This window comes from Mya arenaria, chromosome 15 (assembly GCF_026914265.1).
Source record: "Mya arenaria isolate MELC-2E11 chromosome 15, ASM2691426v1".
Taxonomy (NCBI): Eukaryota; Metazoa; Mollusca; class Bivalvia; order Myida; family Myidae; genus Mya; species Mya arenaria.
The window spans coordinates 32,803,338-32,824,851 of NC_069136.1; the positions used below are offsets into that span (position 1 = coordinate 32,803,338).

At 36.2% G+C, this 21,514-nt stretch overlaps 1 protein-coding gene across 4 annotated transcripts in view; it reads right to left on the reverse strand.

Annotated features, from left to right (window-relative positions):
- Positions 1-21,514, reverse strand: part of LOC128220055 (protein timeless-like) — a 194,449-nt gene that overhangs the window by 69,727 nt on the left and 103,208 nt on the right. For all 4 annotated transcript variants that reach the window (XM_052928308.1, XM_052928307.1, XM_052928310.1 and 1 more), the window contains one exon: positions 14,973-15,042. In XM_052928308.1, coding sequence (XP_052784268.1) covers positions 14,973-15,042 — 70 coding nt within the window. The remainder of the gene's footprint in view (positions 1-14,972; positions 15,043-21,514) is intronic.

Here is a 21,514-nt window from a genome sequence, read left to right on the forward strand (position 1 = left end):
AGGAAAGGCCGAATGTAGGTCAAGTCCAACAAGACTATGGCTCCAGAAACACAGAGGAACGGAAAACAACAACTCATCTATGTAAAACATTTTCAATAATATATGTTTTTTTTATAATTGCATTTTGAAATGACCCTTAAATCGAAACAATGAACGGCCTCTGAAGTTCATGAAAATGCATACATTAAATTATTTCTACTGTTTAATGGCACATCTTGAATTTCAGAGTCTAGTACAAGAAAGCGCCGTTTAGATCAATCATGTATTAAAATAAATTTTCAATATAGTATTGATGAAATAATCATAACAAAATGTTGTTCAGGTGTCAACCTTTTGTTCCTGAAGGGACGAATAATGTTTGTTTTAATGTTTTTATAGAATTAAACATGTCATGCTTAAAATGTGGACATATTTTTCGAAATTACATATATACAATGCAATTGTCGCTAACAACGTGTCTTTATAACAAATATTCATCAATATGTGATTTCTTTATACAGACCGATGATATTGCATTGCACCAGAAACTCCACTAGACTCTGTTGCCGTTTCGTTAATCGCATGCTGTGACAAATCTTGCGATATTTTTAGCAATATAATAGTTACAGTCAAATACTTTGATTTATGTTTTGGTCTATGTTTTTCTATTATATGATTATGTACATGTGTTCTTTGTTGATTGGAGAAAAAATATTATCATTATTGATTTTCTTCATGTTTGATTTTATCCCTATGTATTCCTCAAGTTCCTATGATGTATATAATTGCTCTATACATTTTATAACCTTGATGTATGAATTAATTGTGAATTCGTATTCGGATTTTAGTCCTATAAGTATACATTTATATAGGAAATGAATGAACATGTGTGTAAAATATCATGATAGAGAATTGTTATTTTAATTCCTTTCTGATTTATTTAATAAAAAATATATTGTTTTGTAATCGCTTTATGCATGTGTAAATACTAAAATAAACAAAAATATGTATAATATAATGAAAACTACAGGGACAAGCCCATTAGTTGAACAGTAAAAATAAGTCCTGTTAAGGGGTACACGTCAAGGACCCAAACAACAATGAACTAGACACACAAACATTGTTACACCACTTCTTAAATCATAAGTTTCACTTTTTGTTTTATTACTGAATTTTAAATAGAATGACACGTGCCTGGAAAACTTTGATAATGTGATGTCTGCATTCAAATTAAGCATGGCTAAAATAGCGTATTTATACATACATAGTTTAGTTACACATGGCATTCCAGAGAGTGTTTATGTGGATTTTTTTTTAATTTACTCAGATTCAAGCACACATATGCATAATATGATTGAAATAATAAAAACATTTCGCAACGTTGCCTTACAAACATCTTTTTAAGCATTGTACTTTTGAAATATTTTTGAAAACCTTTTTCTACTACTGTAGTACAAAAATGCTGTTTTAGAAATATCAAATACTAGCTGTAGCGTATTTATGAGGAAAACAACAGACATAAATATCGAGTTACTACAAAAGTTAAAACTGCCATAGTGTATCTATGCATGCACACGTGGTATAATCATAACATTAAACGTCTCCGGCAATTTTGAAATACATATACCTGAAATGTTTGTACTAGAACTACCAGAGTGTATTAATGCATAATATCATCCTTTATGTACTTTAACAACTTGTTCAAAGAAGTAATTCCTATCTACATAACTCGCCTATAGTAGTTTTATAAACATTAAAAAGTACTACAAATTACTACAACACACGTCTACGGTTATTCCTACATTTGTTCAAAATTCATCATATCCGTAGTGTATTAATGAGAGTTTTGTATTTTTCCGAAGTCAACCAGAGCGTAGTTATGCCGAAATGTCATATATATTAATAAGTGAATATTTTAATTGCCGTTACATAATAAAACCAATAAAATGCATTTTATTGTATTAATGTGTCTATTAAAGGGTTTAAGTAAAAGGAAAAATGTACATTTTCACTAGAACATTACCTAATTAGGGATAATGTATATGTCACTAATTCGTGAAATGCAAACTTGATTTATAAGGGTGTTATGTTATTTAATTTTATGTACTATATAATGTTTGTATTTAATTTCTTTAATTATGTTATAAATTTATACTGTTACGAAATTGATAAACATTTTACCTAATTGCTAACGCATTTTAATCGGGAGATTTAAGTCTTTGCTTTTAGCAAAACATGTACAAGATTATAAAAATAAGCGGTATTCCCACGCTGTACGATAGCGGTAATCAGAAGCCGAAAATTTGAGTACGGTTTACACTGCTGTGGTAGTTAGCCGGTGTATGATAGAGGTAATGGGGACACCCGAATTTAGGGTCAGCATTACGCGGCTATGGTAGCGGAAAGGATATAGATATAGACGAATTAAGTGCTTTGAATGTCCATATTTTTTGTCACATCAGAATCTCACAACTTAATTAGACAGTACTCTGAGTGGGTACCACTGTTTTATATAAGACTGAACTTAATTCCAATGAAATCACCAAACATATCTGTCATTTAAAAAAAATAGAGCTCTAGTTGCTAAGATTTTACATAAATTAAACAAGAGCTGTCACAGGAGTGGCAAATACACCAGAATGTGGCCTGGTCACAGGAATGACAAAAGATTTCTTCGAAAAGAGGCTATTACTCCCAGATTATTGTACACTGCATTTCCACTTATCATGCTTAACCAAATTGTGTTGTTCAATTAAAATCCATTGAGTAATTTATAAGTTACACTGATGACAAGAAAGAGTAACAAGGGTGAGAAGTTAGCTGAAATAGAGTTGTGGTTCTTGTTCAGTGATGTGACTCTCCTTGTGCTTTACCATTGAATAAAGTTAAATTAGTTCTATCAGAGTTTTCAAACTGATTTTTGGACAAGGAAAAGTATATAAGGGCAATAACTCTGTGAATAGTGAAAATAGAGTAATTGCATGGGTGATTATAGAGAGGTGCAACAATTCGCTCCGATGCATCAAAAATCGGTTTTAAACTCGCTGATTCAATACGAAAACCTCAAATTGCGATACCATCCGCATATTAAACATGCTTGTACAAAATGACCCGTTGTATCCACATTCTAAACATGAGGACTTTTGTTACGCGGCATGCGATTGGTTAATAGTTAATCTGGCATCCAATCAATATTTTTTCATTCTTACTAGCCTCGTAACATGGAGTCTCCCTCATTGAAAGATGCCCCTTAAATACTAAAATGAAGATAGTGTGCGCATTTCGGGCCCCGCATGGGATTTATACAAAAGGCTACATATCAAATTTATTTCGATGACGTAAGTTATCAAAAGTCCCGCAGCTCAACTAATCTCATGCAGCATTTGAAAAGGAATCACTCTATCGATGTGTTCAAACTTAAAGAAAGTCCATTAACACGTCAAATTCGACATGTACAGAAAAACACCTCACATTTATAACCGAAACCATCTGTTATTAAAATTAAAATGAATAACAAATTATTGTCATGCTTTGTTTTTCATTAAAATTTTATCAACAAATTGTTTCTGTTATAAGTGTGCGCTTTTTTTTAGTTATTTAACTTTGTAAATAGATAGTTTTGTTCAATTAAAATTCATTCTTCATGAAACACTGACCTAGGTTTTCATCATTGCAACGATTAAATATTCGACTTAATATTAATATGAAACTAGAGATGTCACAAGAGTGACGAATACCCCCAAATGCCGCCTGGACACAGGAATGGCAAACTATTCCTTTGAAAAGAGGCCATAACTCCAAGGTTACTGCACACTGCATCTTCTTTTATCATGCATGTATTGTTTTATTTAAATCTGTTGAGTAATTTAGAAGTTACACTGCTGACAAGAAAAACTAGCTGATGCTCTAGCTGATCTCTTCTGGAATAATACATCTAGAGCATTCATGAGCTTTTCTTTCAACACGATAATCATCAAATTTTACAAGTACATATTTGGGCTTGAATGCATCCTTATCCACCTGGGAATAAATCCCGGGACTGTTCCTGTTGCAGAATTAACAAGTCCATCTGACAGGTCAATATTTGTAGTAAGCACTACTGTGGCAAATATGCCATAATTAAGTTCTGCTGGTATTCCACTGGCATCTGGTTCAAATGAAGCATGCTGGATTTCTTTTGTTTGTTCATCTTTCCAAGTGTCAATTACTTTTAAGGTAAATATTTGCTCATTTAGTTTTTGAAGGATCTATCGAACTTGACCTGATCTTCTGATGTTACACCTGTGTACCAAAAAATGTTCAAATCTGTCAAGCCTTTCATGAGTTATCGTCCGGAAACCATTTTTCTATTTTAAGTAACAGTGACCTTGACCCCACCAGCCCCAATATCGAACTTGATCTGTATCTTCTGATGTTACACCTGTGAACCAAAAATTTTTCAAAAACGTTTAGCCTTTCATGAGTTATCGTCCGGAAACCATTTTTCTTTTTTTAGTAACAGTGACCTTGACCTTGGCCCCACCAGCCCCAATATCGAACTTGACTTGTATCTTCTGATGTTACACCTGTGTACCAAAAATTTTTCAAATCTGTCAAGCCTTTCATGAGTTATCGTCCGGAAACCGTTTTCTATTTTTAGTAACAGTGACCTTGACCTTGGCCCAACCAGCCCCAATATCGAACTTGACCTGTATCTTCTGATGTTACACCTGTGTACCAAATTTTTTTTAAATCTGTCTAGCCTTTCATGAGCTATCGTCCGGAAACCATGAAAACCGACCGACCAACCGACCAACCCATAGACCGACAAGCTCACTAACTTGATCTGTATATTCTGATGTTACACCTGTGTACCAAAAATTGTTCAAATCTGTCTAGCCTTTCATGAGTTATCGTCCGGAAACAGTTTTTCTTTTTTTAGTAACAGTGACCTTGACCTTGGCCCCACCAGCCCCAATATCGAACTTGACCTGTATCTTCTGATGTTACACCTGTGTACCAAAAATTTTTCAAATCTGTCAAGCCTTTCATGAGTTATCGTCCGGAAACCGTTTTTCTGTTTTTAGTAACAGTGACCTTGACCTTGGCCCCACCAGCCCCAATATCAAACTTGACCTGCATCTTTTGATGTTACACCTGTGTACCAAAAGTTTTTCAAATCTGTCTAGCCTTTCATGAGTTATCGTCCGGAAACCATGAAAACCGACAGATCGACCGACAGACAGACCGACCGACAAGCTCACTCCTATATACCCCCTCAAACTTCGTTTGTGGGGATATAATAAGGCACTGCCTTAGACGGGCTCTAGGTATGTTATCAACTGCAGAAACTGCTAATGTAGTACATTTTTTCTTAGGTAAACAAGTGTCAAAGGCAAAATTCATTTTATATGACATACTATGACTTTGACTACACCAATTAGATTATTAAGGTGCATAACAAGTAAGGTTAAGGCAATGCAAAGCAAATTCAATATTTAAATGTTTGAAAAAACTCATAATAACAAACACAAGTATACTAATTTACCTAATACTGAATATCATACAAGCATTTACAGTACAAATAAATGATTCCTACTTTAACATAAGAAGGTAAACGAAACAGATTGAGTTAACTTAAAACTAATTATTACAGTTATCTGACAATTAACCTGTAATAAACTATTTTAATATGTAAAACAGCATTGTGTATATTTTAGATTTTTAAGGTTCTGCAAATAACCTGGAAAAATGATTTGACCACCTCAGCAGTTTAAAATGAATATAAATTCCCTGTAGTTAATGTTGTTAGCACCATTCCATCATTGAATATAACAATGTATGCAGAAAGTATGAAAATATTTAATTATTTAAAGTATGAGTCTTTAAACTGAATTATACATCTATAACAGTTAAAAAAAAAAAGAGGGCCCTGAAGGCCCTGTATCGCTCATCTAATCCAATACAGTTCATCAAGAATAACATACTGGTCAAGTTCCATGAACATATGGTCATAAATGTGGCCTCTAGAATGTTAACATGCTTTTCCTATTACTTGACCTTGTGACCTAGTTTTTGACTGCACATGACCAAGATCGAACTTGGCCTAGAGCTAATCAATATAAACATTCTGACCAACTTTCAGGAAGATACAGTCATAAATGAGACCTCAGGCCTCAATTTCTCGAAACTTCTTAACCCTTTAGCACATAGACAAGTGGCCAGATTACACCTCCCAGTCAATAGCCAGCTTACTGATAAGCAGTCCTTATCTGTATAGGTACTTTTCAAGATATTTGAAAATGAGAAAATGAATACAGCAGTATGACCTTAAAATCAATGTTACTCCAAATAATTGTGTCCAAATCTTTTTTATGTGAATACATTTTTTATAGATAATTAAATTATCTAATAAATGGTGTCAATGATGAAAATAATATTAAATTATTTTATTTCAGCTGTGAATTTGTTTCCAAGATGGAATTGTAACATTTCTTTGAAATGTCATAATTGCATTAAATCAAAGGGTAATAAAATGCTGGGATCGATCTAAATTTTATTACCCCTATCATAAAAAAGACCCATCTGGATTAAAAAGCCGACAATTTATGTTCTTGTGTATAATACACAGATATATGTCAGGAATATCCGGTGTCATCCAGCTGAGAGATCCAGTCCAAGGTGTCTGTTTAACTTTATTACCCCCTCATAAAATTGTTTACAAAACAGAAAGCCGATAAATGATTTTCCGGTATGAATAAAAAGATCTAGATCAAACAAAACGCTTGCACATGACCTATTTTACAGCCAAAACTATGATGGACATTATATCAGCTTCACAGAAAATTTACCCATCATTTTCTCATTTACTGATTGTTTCTTTTGTTTGTAAACAGAATATTACCTTTAAGTAAATATAATCTTAATTGATTTTAATGGTAAACTGAACTGACGTAATATATTTAATGATTTCCGCATCAATGAATTTGGGGGAAATTCCATACAGTACTCAGCTCGTGGTCTTATTACGTCACAATGGGATATCACACCTGCAATTGGGAGTATAAACACCTTCTCAATTTAGCAGACGATATTTTCAAGGGGAAAATCAATACACAAAAGGTTAAACTTTAATTTTATAAACATCTGGGATATTGTTTACAAAAAGAAAGATGCAAAATTGAAATATTGAAATGACCCTATTGAAATATGCGGGCCATGCGTTTACATCCAGTAATGGATACGGTCGGCCAGATGCGTATACATCTGCTAATGAGCTATGTCGGCCTATCTCGTATACATGCGCTAAAGGGTTAAGTCCCTTATAACCGGATTAAGCTAAACTCACTATTTTTGGTTTTCAATAATTCGGATAATATTCACTTCTTCAAGAGTTTTTATACTTTAGATAGGAATTATCTATATGTTAGTTAAATTAAACCATTTTTCATTTATCAAAATTCCATTCAAGTATGTATTTTGAGTAATTGAAATATTATAAGCTGCTTAAGCCTGTTAAGCTTAAGAAATTTCGAGAAATTGGGGCCTAGAGTATTAACAAGCTTTTCCTTCAATTTGACCAGGTGACCAAGTTTTTGACCACACTTGACCCAGATTCGAACTTGACCTAGAGATTATCAATATTAACATTCTGACCAAGTTCCCTGAAGATACAGTCATAAATGTGACTTCTATAGTGTTAACAAGCTTTTCCTTTAATTTGATCGGGTGACCTAGTTTTTAACCCCAGCTGACCCAATATCGAACTCGTCCAAGATTTTATTGAGAGTAACATTCTGACCAAGTTTCATTAAGATATTGCCCAAACTGTGACCTCTAGAGTGTTAACAGTCAAATTGTTGACGACAACGGACGACTACGACGGATGACGGACACAGGGCGATCACAATAGCTCACCTTGAGCACTTTGTGCTCAGGTTAGCTAAAAACAAGCACATAGATTATTCACCAAACAATAGTTCTTGTTATTGATACATATATATTTATGTTGTAAACTTGTAATATATGCACAATAAAGCAATTAAACTGTTCACAACATTATCAGAACAAAAATGTACTATAATTATGCTTACATTAGCTCATTCATAAGCTCATTCAGTTTAAAACTACAAAAAATATATACTTTGCCAATACACTTAATTGTTCAGAACATATCAGGCTTTGTTTTAATTTTATCAATGTTACTGTATTTTAGACATAGTAAATTGCCCCCCCCCCAGCAAGAGTTTAGCAGCCTACTGACAAGATGACTGTAATAAACTATGATGTATTGATCTATTGATAGGGGAATACTCTCCAAGAAAATTGACTCATTTTTCTGCATTTGATACATATGCAATTCTTGTCTCTTATTTCAATTGTTCATGATGATTACAGTACTGAAGTCATTGATCCAAGATACATAATGCACTCTGGTATAGGGTACTGAAGTGATCGTCCTATATGCCAACTCTGGTATCCTGGATAAAATGTTACTGGTGAATACAGTACTGAAGTGATCAAATCCTGATGCCACTCTGGTATCCTGGATAAAACGTTACTGGTGAATCCAACTTACTGAAGAGATCAATCCCAGATGCCACTCTGGTATCCTGGATAAATCCTTACTGGTGAATACGGTACTATAGTGATGAATTCCGATCTGAAACAGATAAACACCTATTTTAAACTCAGAATATAATAAACAAGGGTCAATTTGTTTACATTGACGCAGATGAAGAGACTTCAGCAACCAGGATGGCTATATTAAATAAACAATAAATTAGTGTTTTAATTTATTAAAGCTGCACTCTCACAGATTGAACATTTTGATCAAATTTTATGAAATAATTGTACCCAGATTCGCTACAGAAAATAGTATTTTTGGTGCCAATCTGGTGTACCCTTTAAGGCATTATGAGTGTATTTAGGTTTTTTCTTTAATGCATAAAGGGAAAAGGTACTTATCTCAATCCCCCTGCTCACTTTTTATTGCTTTTGCCATGTAGTAAGTTGTAATACTTAATTGTTTGCAATTAATGCAATGTTTGCTTAAAAGAGCAAACAAAATGTGCGAAAAGATGCACAATACAGTCCAAAGACCAATGAAGGTCAGCAGTTTTATAAGAAAATGATATTATCTCAAAGCTGCAACAAAAACGGAAAGAAACAGTTCATCAATGAGCTATTGAAATAAACACTGATCATGATGTCATAACAAGCGAATGTTAATATCAAAGAGCAAGAAACATACTGGCAATTTATTTCAGGGAAACCTTGACAAAAGTCTGGTTTATTTCTAAACTTATTGCCTCCAGTAATACATAACATGGCAATACCTGCATTGCTGAAAATCTGTCCACAGCAGTAATGTCGAAAACCAGGTGGCATGGATGCATTCTGAAATACAAAAAAAGTCTGTAATTTGTGCAAATCTTACATATCCCATTTACAATTGATTTACACTGAAATCTAAACTATAGTAACACAACTTCTTTATGACCAAACATATTGCTATTGAGCATTAGTACACTGTATGTACATGACTTTTTTTTTTTTGTATGTCATGTTTCTTTGCCCCAATTTATGGAAATATTTTTTAACAGGTTCAAGCTTTTTAAGTGTGTTACGCTGAAGATTTATCGAGAAGCTGGGGTCTTATGCACCAGTCAATTGTAACCATGGCCCCCCCAGGTCCGGGGGTATACAGGGGATAGACGGCGAAATGGGTCGTGTGTTGACCTTTCAGGTGGCCCTCAGTGCCGGGTGAATGCGGTGGTTTTGTTCTTCGCTTTAAATATAACGGGTAATGGGCCTTACCTAGGGTCCCTGGGGTGCTGGGGCATTTGGCAGGGATCTTTTCGTCCCCACAAGGCGGGGATTTGGGGGGGGGGGTTACAATTGACAGGTGCATTATCGCATGCAGATTTGAGTGAATCGCAGAGAGTGTTTACAGTATTTACTGTCAACAACACAAACTTCTTTAGGCATCTCATTTAGACTTTTTTACTTATTAACAAGCAGAAATTTTGACACAATGGCAATTTTGACCATGAAATTGAGTGTGAGCAAGCCAGTACAGTTTGACTTACGATTTGGGTAAAAAATTACTAAACGGCGATGTAAATTGAAAAAATGGAATTGCACCTAATTTTTTAAGGTGCAGGTCTCAGAAAAGGCATGACGGTCTAAATATAGAGGTGCAGTTGTATATTAAAGATGTGCACCTACATCTTAAATATAGAGGTGCAGTTGTATATTAAAGATGTGCACCTCCATCTTAAATATAGAGGTGCAGTTGTATTTATGTTGTATTTATGTAAGAGGTGCACCTCCATTTTAAAGTTTTAAAATATATATAGAACAGAACGTATGAATAAAGAATTGCACAGCTTGATAACATACAGGTGCACCTGTAAAGTAAGTGTATTTTAGTAACATTGATGATTCTCTCACAAAGCGATGTTGTTTCATTGTAAGGGTATGGCAACTCTCACTCAATAATGGAGGTTGTTTGGCAGGATGGTTTGCCTTCTCCACACCCTGGACTGACTATTTAGTTACAATATTTCACACGATCTGTGGCCCACAGCAAAACCATCAACCTGCATTTGCCGATTTGTCTTTCAATCACAATCTTGCACTCTTATGGTGTCAGCCTTCCTCTCAACATATTCAGTCACAATCTCTAATCTCCCATAGTTTTGCTTGGCACGAGGGGTCACTCGGCACTATTTATTTGCAATCTTTCACACAATCTGTGGACCAAAGCAAAACCATTCATCTTTACAGTCACAATAGCTCACAAAGCCATGGTGTTGGACCGCAACCGTCCATTTATCTTTTCAGTCATAATCTTGCGCTCCGCCATGGGTTTTTTTGGCGGGAGGGGTTTCACCCTCCCCTTCCAACTTCTTAATTTAATAACATCTGTCACAAAAAAGTGGTGTTGAATTTCAGTTACCTGGTATTTGGACTGCAGTTGTGGCCAGTCAAGCTATCTGATTGGGGCGATTCGGTCCCTTGGGTAATCTCTTGGTCTGAGAATTATAAAAAAATGTGTTTGTCACTGTGTACTCTATGATACATATAATAAACAAATAATCCACTTTTGGTCGTATATTTTTACATATTTAATATTTTAATGTTACATACAATCTTTATCATTCACATGGTGTCGGACCGCAACCGTCCATTGATCTTTTCAGTTATAATCTTGCGCTCTGCCATGGTTTCACTTGGCAGTAGGGGAAACCACTCCCGCACCCTCCCCGCCCAACTTCTTAATTTAACTTGTTGCATGGCACAAGAGTTCACCTGTCACACAATTCCTGTATATCTTTTTAGTTTCAATCTCTCAACCAGCGTGTTGGTAATTGAAAGGTGTTCCCATCCTTTGATCTCAGTCAAAACATCTCACTCATCCATTGTTGAGGTTCACAGATGGTACACCCCATCCATCTTTTCTGTGACAATATCTCGCTCAGCCATAGCAATTTCTGAACTGGTCATGTCATACTGGTAAGTTTATGAAATTGATATCTTCATCGTATGATTTACTGAAAAGTGATTTACATTTTTACAAAATAATCATACTGTACCTGGCTGACGTGACAAGCTCTGCTATGTGTACCGGTATAATCCATGGTCGTAATTAAATCGGTAATCCAACAGGAATTAATTCTTCGCAATTTCTATCCGATCAACAACTGTCAAACATCTAAATAGTATTGATATTGTAAAGCCTAAAATGACAACTACTTACTGTCAAGTGTGACCTTCGTATAGAATGGTAAACAATGCGTATGAATATCTTTAATAAACAAGTGAACACAAAGTATATATCTCAGACAATCTAAAGAAATATGTTTTATTTGTGTTTTTGAGTTTACCAAAAGTATTCATTGCTTATAAGCATATTTTGAATTATTTTAATAACTAGTAGGGCGCTATTTCGCCGCATCTCATAGTTTAAATTTCATTCTTCCATATCGTCACGCTCTGATAACGTTGGTGTCCGGCATGCACGCGCTCAATATAGTTTATGAACAGAAAAAATACTGGTTCAATCACCTTTAAGTCTTTTTTTTCAGGCTGATAGTATGTGCAACTTTTGAACGAAAGTAGTGCTATGTGTGACCGTAATAGGGCTCTGCCGAGCTTCGCTCGGTTTAGAGCCCGTATTAAGAAGCAATAAGTAAAACATGAATCGATTCGAAAATAATCAAATCAACCTGTTTGATATCGGAATCGAATCGGGCATTACGTGAATCTTTTGATGGGGGCCAGGGTTCCACCTCTCCCAAGTTGCTCCATGACAAAGCCCTCGCCAGGCCCCCTGGAAGTTCCTAGAAATAAGCTTTCTAAAAATAATTCCAAAGCCTCTCCTGACATTAATTTGAAAACTTCAAACACAAAGTCACTTGGTTTGTGCTCTGGCAGGGGGTAGAACAAAGCACATTTAGCATATCAGTAAATAGAAATGTCAGGGAATACTGAGATCTGAGATTTTGCCCACAATTTTGTGTATGTTCACAAGATGTTTCATCAACACAATGGCATACTTTGTCACAGTAAAATAAACTCCACTTTAAACCCTTTGAATCTCTTGTACTTATGGCAGCGCAACTGCCATCTAAATATGTTTTTGCAGGCTGTTCAAGCTCTTTAGAAGTGGTGTAGAAACTTCATTGTTTATATTTTCAAGTGTAATTATTCTCATGGCCCATAATTGCAGGGTATGTAATTGAGCATTATTGACATTTTTCCATGTTTACAATTGGAGCCACCAATTTTTGCTATGTCATAAAATGTTGACTAAGTTATCCGGGTAATTCCGCAATGTACGGCTAATTCACGGTGGTCGAAGTTCTCCAATGATCACAGTAGGTCTTTTTTAACGGAAATGAACGACTATTTCTGACTTTGTTCGACTTGTATCAGTATGCTGCAGGTGCTATTATGTGGAGATAGATGAGTATTCGATAGTCTGTGATGCGTCATTGTTCTTGAACATTGCATTGTGCTTTACCATTGTATGAGCTTGAATTATATTTAATCCTGCAGTTTTCAAGTTTTGCTCTAGACAAGAAAAAAATACAAAGGGTAATAACTCTGTACTAAGCTGATATAGAGCTTTGGGGTTTCGTAACTCATATAGAAATTGTTGTTATGGAAAAAAAAATTGTTATCCCTTGCTATTGTGTTTTCATGTTTTCTTGCACGCCATACTATTTTGTTTGTTCACTTATATATATATCATTTTCTTTGCATTTAACATGTCAATAACTTATTATGTATAATCATAGAAAAGTGGAAATAAAGAGTATATATCTCTCTTCCTATATTGTCCTTGTTTACAGCACTTACTTACACTGAGCCTTACCATTGTATGAAGTTTTATTGAATCCAATCCAGTAATTTTAAGTTCAAGTTATGCTCCAAACAATAAAAGTAACAATGGGCAATCAATCTGTAATAAACTAAAATAGAGTTATGGTTATTGCTAACTGCACTTCCTCTGCTTGTCCTTAACGATAATATGAAGTTAAATTAGCTTCCATCAAATTGTTTTCAAGTTATGGACATGTGCATTTAACAGGACAATTATGGTATAAAGGTAAAGGATGAATTACCTGTCAGTGAAAGAAAAAGAATATACAGGTAAGGGATGAATTACCTGTCTGTGAAACAAAACAAATATACAGGTAAGGGATGAATTACCTGTCAGTGAAACAAAACAAATATACAGGTAAGGGATGAATTACCTGTCTGTGAAACAAAACAAATATACAGGTAAGGGATGAATTACCTGTCTGTGAAACAAAACAAATATACAGGTAAGGGATGAATTACCTGTCTGTGAAACAAAACAAATATACAGGTAAGGGATGAATTACCTGTCAGTGAAAAAATTAGAATATACAGGTAAGGGTTGAATTACCTGTCAGTGAAAGAAAAAGAATATACAGATAAGGGATGAATTACCTGTCAGAGAAAAAATATAATGTACATCACACAATTGCCATGCGTGTTTACTCATCAAGAAATCCTGTCTATAACACGTTGGCAAACGATCAGAATTTACACAATTAAGGAAGATGATTATATAGACATTATTAATTATAAATTTAAGTATCAAATACCAGCAAAGAACACTGTGTATTATGAATTGACAGTTTGCATTGTCACTTCATGGTATAAAACAAATGATTTGTATTCATTTCAATAATAACATTTTAAGTTAGATAGATAGATAACCTCATGCTAGTGTATACACAGATCAAGGTTTATAACCTCATGCTAGTGTATACACATATCAAGGTTGATAATCTCATGCTAGTGTATACACAGATCAAGGTTGATACCTCACGCTAGAGTATACACATATCAAGGTTGATAAACTCATGCTATTGTATACACATAGAGAGTACACTGATAAAGGTTATTATCCCCATTCTAGTGTTTACAAAGATCAAGGTTGATAACCCTATGCTAGAGTATAATAGCACAATGAATTTATAGGCAATTTAGGAACCCAGTTTCTATTATTTGTTCTGTACAAACAAGGAAATCAAACTTGCTCTTATTAATACTGCTCAAAAATATAATTAATTAGAGTGAAGTCAAACACAAGCATTATCAACAATTGTTTTTTTTTACTGTTCAATAACAGCCTGAAAGCCCTTTAAAACTTCACAGAAAGATAATAATTGTTTATCTGGTCTGTTCATGGGTCGGTTAAAACGAGACACAACTGGCCATTGAAAACACATGCTATATACTCGATAGGTTATGAGTTTATTCCCCAGTGCTTGAATCTGTTTCAGGGATCATAAGGAAGGCTTTTTTAGGGTACTAATTTTCTCATCTGGTCTGCACAAATCTCAGGACCGTCTGTGGGTGGCCTCAAAAATCTGGAAATTACCTGACTTGCAATCCCTTCCCCACAGGATGAAGAGAGTAATCCTGCTAACTGTAAAGGTTGAGAAGGGTTTGAAACAGAGCTGTGTTACCTTCAATATGTTGATGAGATTGGAAAGCCCTCCCTGCAGGAAACTGTGGGTAAACTCCACTAGCCGCATGCTGAAAAAAGAAGTTAACATACAGTTACTTATCAGTACAATTGTCGTACAATCTACCTCAAATGATAAACATACTGGTTCCAATTGTGCTTTGTATCACAAAAGCTTTGCTTTGTTTTCTTATTTGTTAATAATGATTTTTTTTAATTCAAAATCGTTTGATTTTCAATTGCCCTCACTGGGCATAGTAATAGACTTCAAATTATTTCACTAAGGCCACTATGCACTCTATGTTTCATATGTTTCATATCACCAGTATTGTGCTTTATGTTTCATATCACTAGTATTGCACTCTATGTTTCGTATCACCAGTATTGCAATCTATGTTTCATATCACTAGTATTGCACTCTATGTTTCATATCACCAGTATTGCACTCTATGTTTCATATCCGTAGGACTGTGCTTTATGTTTCATATCACTAGTATTGCACTCTATGTTTCATATCACTAGTATTGCACTCTATGTTTCATATCACCAGTATTGCACTCTATGTTTCATATCACCAGTATTGCACTCTATGTTTCATATCACCAGTATTGCACTCTATGTTTCATTTCACCAGTATTGCACTCAATGTTTCATATCCGTAGGACTGTGCTTTATGTTTCATATCACTAGTATTGCACTCTATGTTTCATATCACTAGTATTGCACTCTATGTTTCATATCACCAGTATTGCACTCTATGTTTCATATCACCAGTATTGCACTCTATGTTTCATATCACCAGTATTGCACTCTATGTTTCATATCACCAGTATTGCACTCTATGTTTCATATCACCAGTATTGCACTCTATAATTCATATCACCAGTATTGCACTCTATGTTTCATATCACCAGTATTGCACTCTATGTTTCATATCACCAGTATTGCACTCTATGTTTCATATCACCAGTATTGCACTCTATGTTTCATATCACCAGTATTGCACTCTATGTTTCATATCACCAGTATTGCACTCTATGTTTCATATCACCAGTATTGCACTCTTTGTTTCATATCACCAGTTCTGTGCCTTATGTTTCATATCACCAGTATTGTGCCTCATGTTTCATATCACCAGTTCTGTGCTTTATGTTTCATATCACCAGTATTATGCTTTATGTTTCATATCACCAGTATTGTGCCTCATGTTTCATATCACCAGTATTGTGCCTCATGTTTCATATCACCAGTACTGTGCCTCATGTTTCATATCACCAGTATTGTGCCTCATGTTTCATATCACCAGTACTGTGCCTTATGTTTCAGATCACCAGTTCTGTGCCGTTGTTTCATATCACCAGTACTGTGCCTCATGTTTCATATCACCAGTACTGTGCCTTTGTTTCATATCACCAGTCATGTGCCTTTGTTTCATATCACCAGTAATGTGCCTCATGTTTCATATCACCAGTACTGTGCCTCATGTTTCATATCACCAGTATTGTGCTTGATGTTCCATATCACCAGTAATGTGCCTGATGTTTCATATCACCAGTAATGTGCCTGATGTTTCATATCACCAGTACTGTGCCTCATGTTTCATATCACCAGTACTGTGCCTCATGTTTCATATCACCAGTACTGTGCCTCATGTTTCATATCACCAGTACTGTGCCTCATGTTTCATATCACCAGTAATGTGCCTTTGTTTCATATCACCAGTAATGTGCCTGATGTTTCATATCACCAGTACTGTGCCTCATGTTTCATATCACCAGTACTGTGCCTCATGTTTCATATCACCAATACTGTGCTTGATGTTTCATATCACCAGTACTGTGCCTCATGTTTCATATCACCAGTAATGTGCCTTTGTTTCATATCACCAGTACTGTGCCTCATGTTTCATATCACCAGTACTGTGCCTCATGTTTCATATCACCAGTATTGTGCTTGATGTTCCATATCACCAGTTCTGTGCCTTATGTTTCATATCACCAGTTCTGTGCCTTATGCTTCATATCACCAGTACTGTGCCTTATGTTTCATACCACCAGTACTGTGCTTTATGTTTCATATCACCAGTACTGTGCTTTAAGTTTCATATTACCAGTACTGTGCCTCATGTTTCATATCACCAGTATTGTGCTTTATGTTTCAGATCACCAGTTCTGTGCCTTATGTTTCATATCACCAGTACTGTGCCTCATGTTTCATATCACCAGTTCTGTGCCTCATGTTTCATATCACCAGTAATGTGCCTTGGGTTTCAAATCACCAGAACTGTGCCTCATGTTTCATATCACCAGTACTGTGCCTTATATTTCATATCACCAGTACTGTGCCTCATGCTTCATATCACCAGTTCTGTGCCTCATGTTTCATATCACCAGTAATGTGCCTTTGTTTCATATCACCAGTACTGTTCCTCATGTTTCATATCACCAGTACTGTGCCTTATGTTTCATATCACCAGTATTGTGCCTCAAGTTTCATATCACCAGTATTCTGCCTTATGTTTCAGATCACCAGTACTGTGCCTTATGTTTCATATCACCAGTACTGTGCCTTATGTTTCATATCACCAGTACTGTGCCTCATGTTTCATATCACCAGTAATGTGCCTTATGTTTCATATCACCAGTACTGTGCCTGATGTTTCATATCACCGGTTCTGTGCCTCATGTTTCATATCACCAGTACTGTGCCTCATCTTTCATATCACCAGTACTGTGCCTCATGTTTCATATCACCAGTACTGTGCCTCATGTTTCATATCACCAGTATTGTGCCTTATGTTTCATATCACCAGTATTGTGCCTTATGTTTCATATCACCAGTATTGTGCCTTATGTTTCATACCACCAGTATTGTGCCTGATGTTTCATACCACCAGTATTGTGCCTCATGTTTCATATCACCAGTATTGTGCCTTATGTTTCATATCACCAGTACTGTGCCTCATGTTTCATATCACCAGTACTGTGCCTCATGTTTCATATCACCAGTATTGTGCTTTATGTTTCATATCACCAGTACTGTGCCTCGGGTTTCATATCACCAGTACTGTGCTTGATGTTTCATATCACCAGTACTGTGATTTATGTTTCAGATCACCAGTATTGTGATTTATGTTTCATATCACCAGTACTGTGCCTCATGTTTCATATCACCAGTAATGTGCCTTATGTTTCATATCACCAGTACTGTGCCTGATGTTTCATATCACCGGTTCTGTGCCTCATGTTTCATATCACCAGTACTGTGCCTCATCTTTCATATCACCAGTTCTGTGCCTCATGTTTCATATCACCAGTATTGTGCCTCATGTTTCATATCACCAGTACTGTGCCTTATGTTTCAGATCACCAGTTCTGTGCCGTTGTTTCATATCACCAGTACTGTGCCTCATGTTTCATATCACCAGTACTGTGCCTTATGTTTCATATCACCAGTATTGTGCCTTATGTTTCATTTCACCAGTATTGTGCTTTATTTTTCATATCACCAGTATTGTGCCTCATGTTTCATATCACCAGAATTGTGCCTCATGTTTCATATCACCAGTACTGTGCCTCATGTTTCATATCACCAGTATTGTGCCTCAAGTTTCATATCACCAGTATTCTGCCTTATGTTTCAGATCACCAGTACTGTGCCTTATGTTTCATATCACCAGTACTGTGCCTTATGTTTCATATCACCAGTACTGTGCCTGATGTTTCATATCACCAGTTCTGTGCCTTATGTTTCATATCACCAGTACTGTGCCTCGGGTTTCATATCACCAGTACTGTGCCTCGGGTTTCATATCACCAGTACTGTGCCTCATGTTTCATATCACCAGTACTGTGCCTTATGTTTCATATCACCAGTACTGTGCCTTATGTTTCATATCACCAGTTCTGTGCCTTATGTTTCATATCACCAGTACTGTGCCTCATGTTTCATATCACCAGTACTGTGCCTTATGTTTCATATCACCAGTCCTGTGCCTCGGGTTTCATTTCACCAGTACTGTGCCTGATGTTTCATATCACCAGTTCTGTGCCTTATGTTTCATATCACCAGTACTGTGCCTCGGGTTTCATATCACCAGTACTGTGCCTCGGGTTTCATATCACCAGTACTGTGCCTCATGTTTCATATCACCAGTACTGTGCCTTATGTTTCATATCACCATGTACTGTGCCTTATGTTTCATATCACCAGTACTGTGCCTCGGGTTTTATATCACTAGTATTGTGCCTCGGGTTTCATATCACCAGTACTGTGCCTCATGTTTCATATCACCAGTACTGTGCCTCATGTTTCATATCACCAGTACTGTGCCTCATGTTTCAGATCAACAGTACTGTGCCTCGCGTTTCATATCACCAGTACTGTGCCTCGGGTTTCATATCACCAGTACTGTGCTTGATGTTTCATATCACCAGTATTGTGCCTTATTTTTCATATCACCAGTACTGTGCCTTATTTTTCATATCACCAGTACTGTGCCTCGCGTTTCATATCACCAGTACTGTGCCTCGGGTTTCATATCACCAGTACTGTGCTTGATGTTTCATATCACCAGTACTGTGCCTCATGTTTCATATCACCAGTACTGTGCTTGATGTTTCATATCACCAGTATTGTGATTTATGTTTCATATCACCAGTATTGTGATTTATGTTTCAGATCACCAGTATTGTGATTTTTGTTTCATATCACCAGTACTGTGCCTTATGTTTCATATCACCAGTACTGTGCCTCATGTTTCATATCACCAGTACTGTGCCTTATGTTTCATATCACCAGTCCTGTGCCTCGGGTTTCATATCACCAGTACTGTGCTTGATGTTTCATATCACCAGTACTGTGATTTATGTTTCAGATCACCAGTATTGTGATTTATGTTTCATATCACCAGTACTGTGCCTCATGTTTCATATCACCAGTACTGTGCCTCATGTTTCATATCACCAGTAATGTGCCTGATGTTTCATATCACCAGTAATGTGCCTGATGTTTCATATCACCAGTACTGTGCCTCATGTTTCATATCACCAGTACTGTGCCTCATGTTTCATATCACCAGTACTGTGCTTGATGTTTCATATCACCAGTACTGTGCCTCATGTTTCATATCACCAGTAATGTGCCTTTGTTTCATATCAACAGTAATGTGCCTCATGTTTCATATCACCAGTACTGTGCCTCATGTTTCATATCACCAGTATTGTGCTTGATGTTTCATATCACCAGTTCTGTGCCTTATGTTTCATATCACCAGTTCTGTGCCTTATGCTTCATATCACCAGTACTGTGCCTTATGTTTCATACCACCAGTACTGTGCTTTATGTTTCATATCACCAGTACTATGCTTTAAGTTTCATATTACCAGTACTGTGCCTCATGTTTCATATCACCAGTACTGTGCTTTATGTTTCAGATCACCAGTTCTGTGCCTTATGTTTCATATCACCAGTACTGTGCCTCATGTTTCATATCACCAGTTCTGTGCCTCATGTTTCATATCACCAGTAATGTGCCTCGGGTTTCATATCACCAGAACTGTGCCTCATGTTTCATATCACCAGTACTGTGCCTTATATTTCATATCACCAGTACTGTGCCTCATGCTTCATATCACCAGTTCTGTGCCTCATGTTTCATATCACCAGTAATGTGCCTTTGTTTCATATCACCAGTACTGTTCCTCATGTTTCATATCACCAGTACTGTGCCTTATGTTTCATATCACCAGTATTGTGCCTTTATGTTTCATATCACCAGTACTGTGCCTCATGTTTCATATCACCAGTACTGTGCCTCATGTTTCATATCACCAGTACTGTGCCTCATGTTTCATATCACCAGTTCTGTGCCTCATGTTTCATATCACCAGTTCTGTGCCTTTGTTTCATATCACCAGTTCTGTGCCTCATGTTTCATATCACCAGTACTGTGCCTGATGTTTCAGATCACCAGTTCTGTGCCTTATGTTTCATATCACCAGTACTGTGCCTCATGTTTCATATCACCAGTTCTGTGCCTCATGTTTCATATCACCAGTCATGTGCCTTTGTTTCATATCACCAGTACTGTGCCTCATGTTTAATATAACCAGTACTGTGCCTCATGTTTCATATCACCAGTACTGTGCCTTATGTTTCATATCACCAGTACTGTGCCTCATGTTTCATATCACCAGTTCTGTGCCTCATGATTCATATCACCAGTAATGTGCCTTTGTTTCATATCACCAGTACTGTGCCTCATGTTTCATATCACCAGTACTGTGCCTGATGTTTCATATCACCAGTACTGTGCCTCATGTTTCATATCACCAGTACTGTGCCTTTGTTTCATATCACCAGTACTGTGCCTGATGTTTCATATCACCAGTAATGTGCTTTATGTTTCATATCACCAGTACTGTGCCTCATGTTTCATATCACCAGTTCTGTGCCTTATGTTTCATATCACCAGTACTGTGCCTCATGTTTCATATCACCAGTTCTGTGCCTCATGTTTCATATCACCAGTACTGTGCCTCA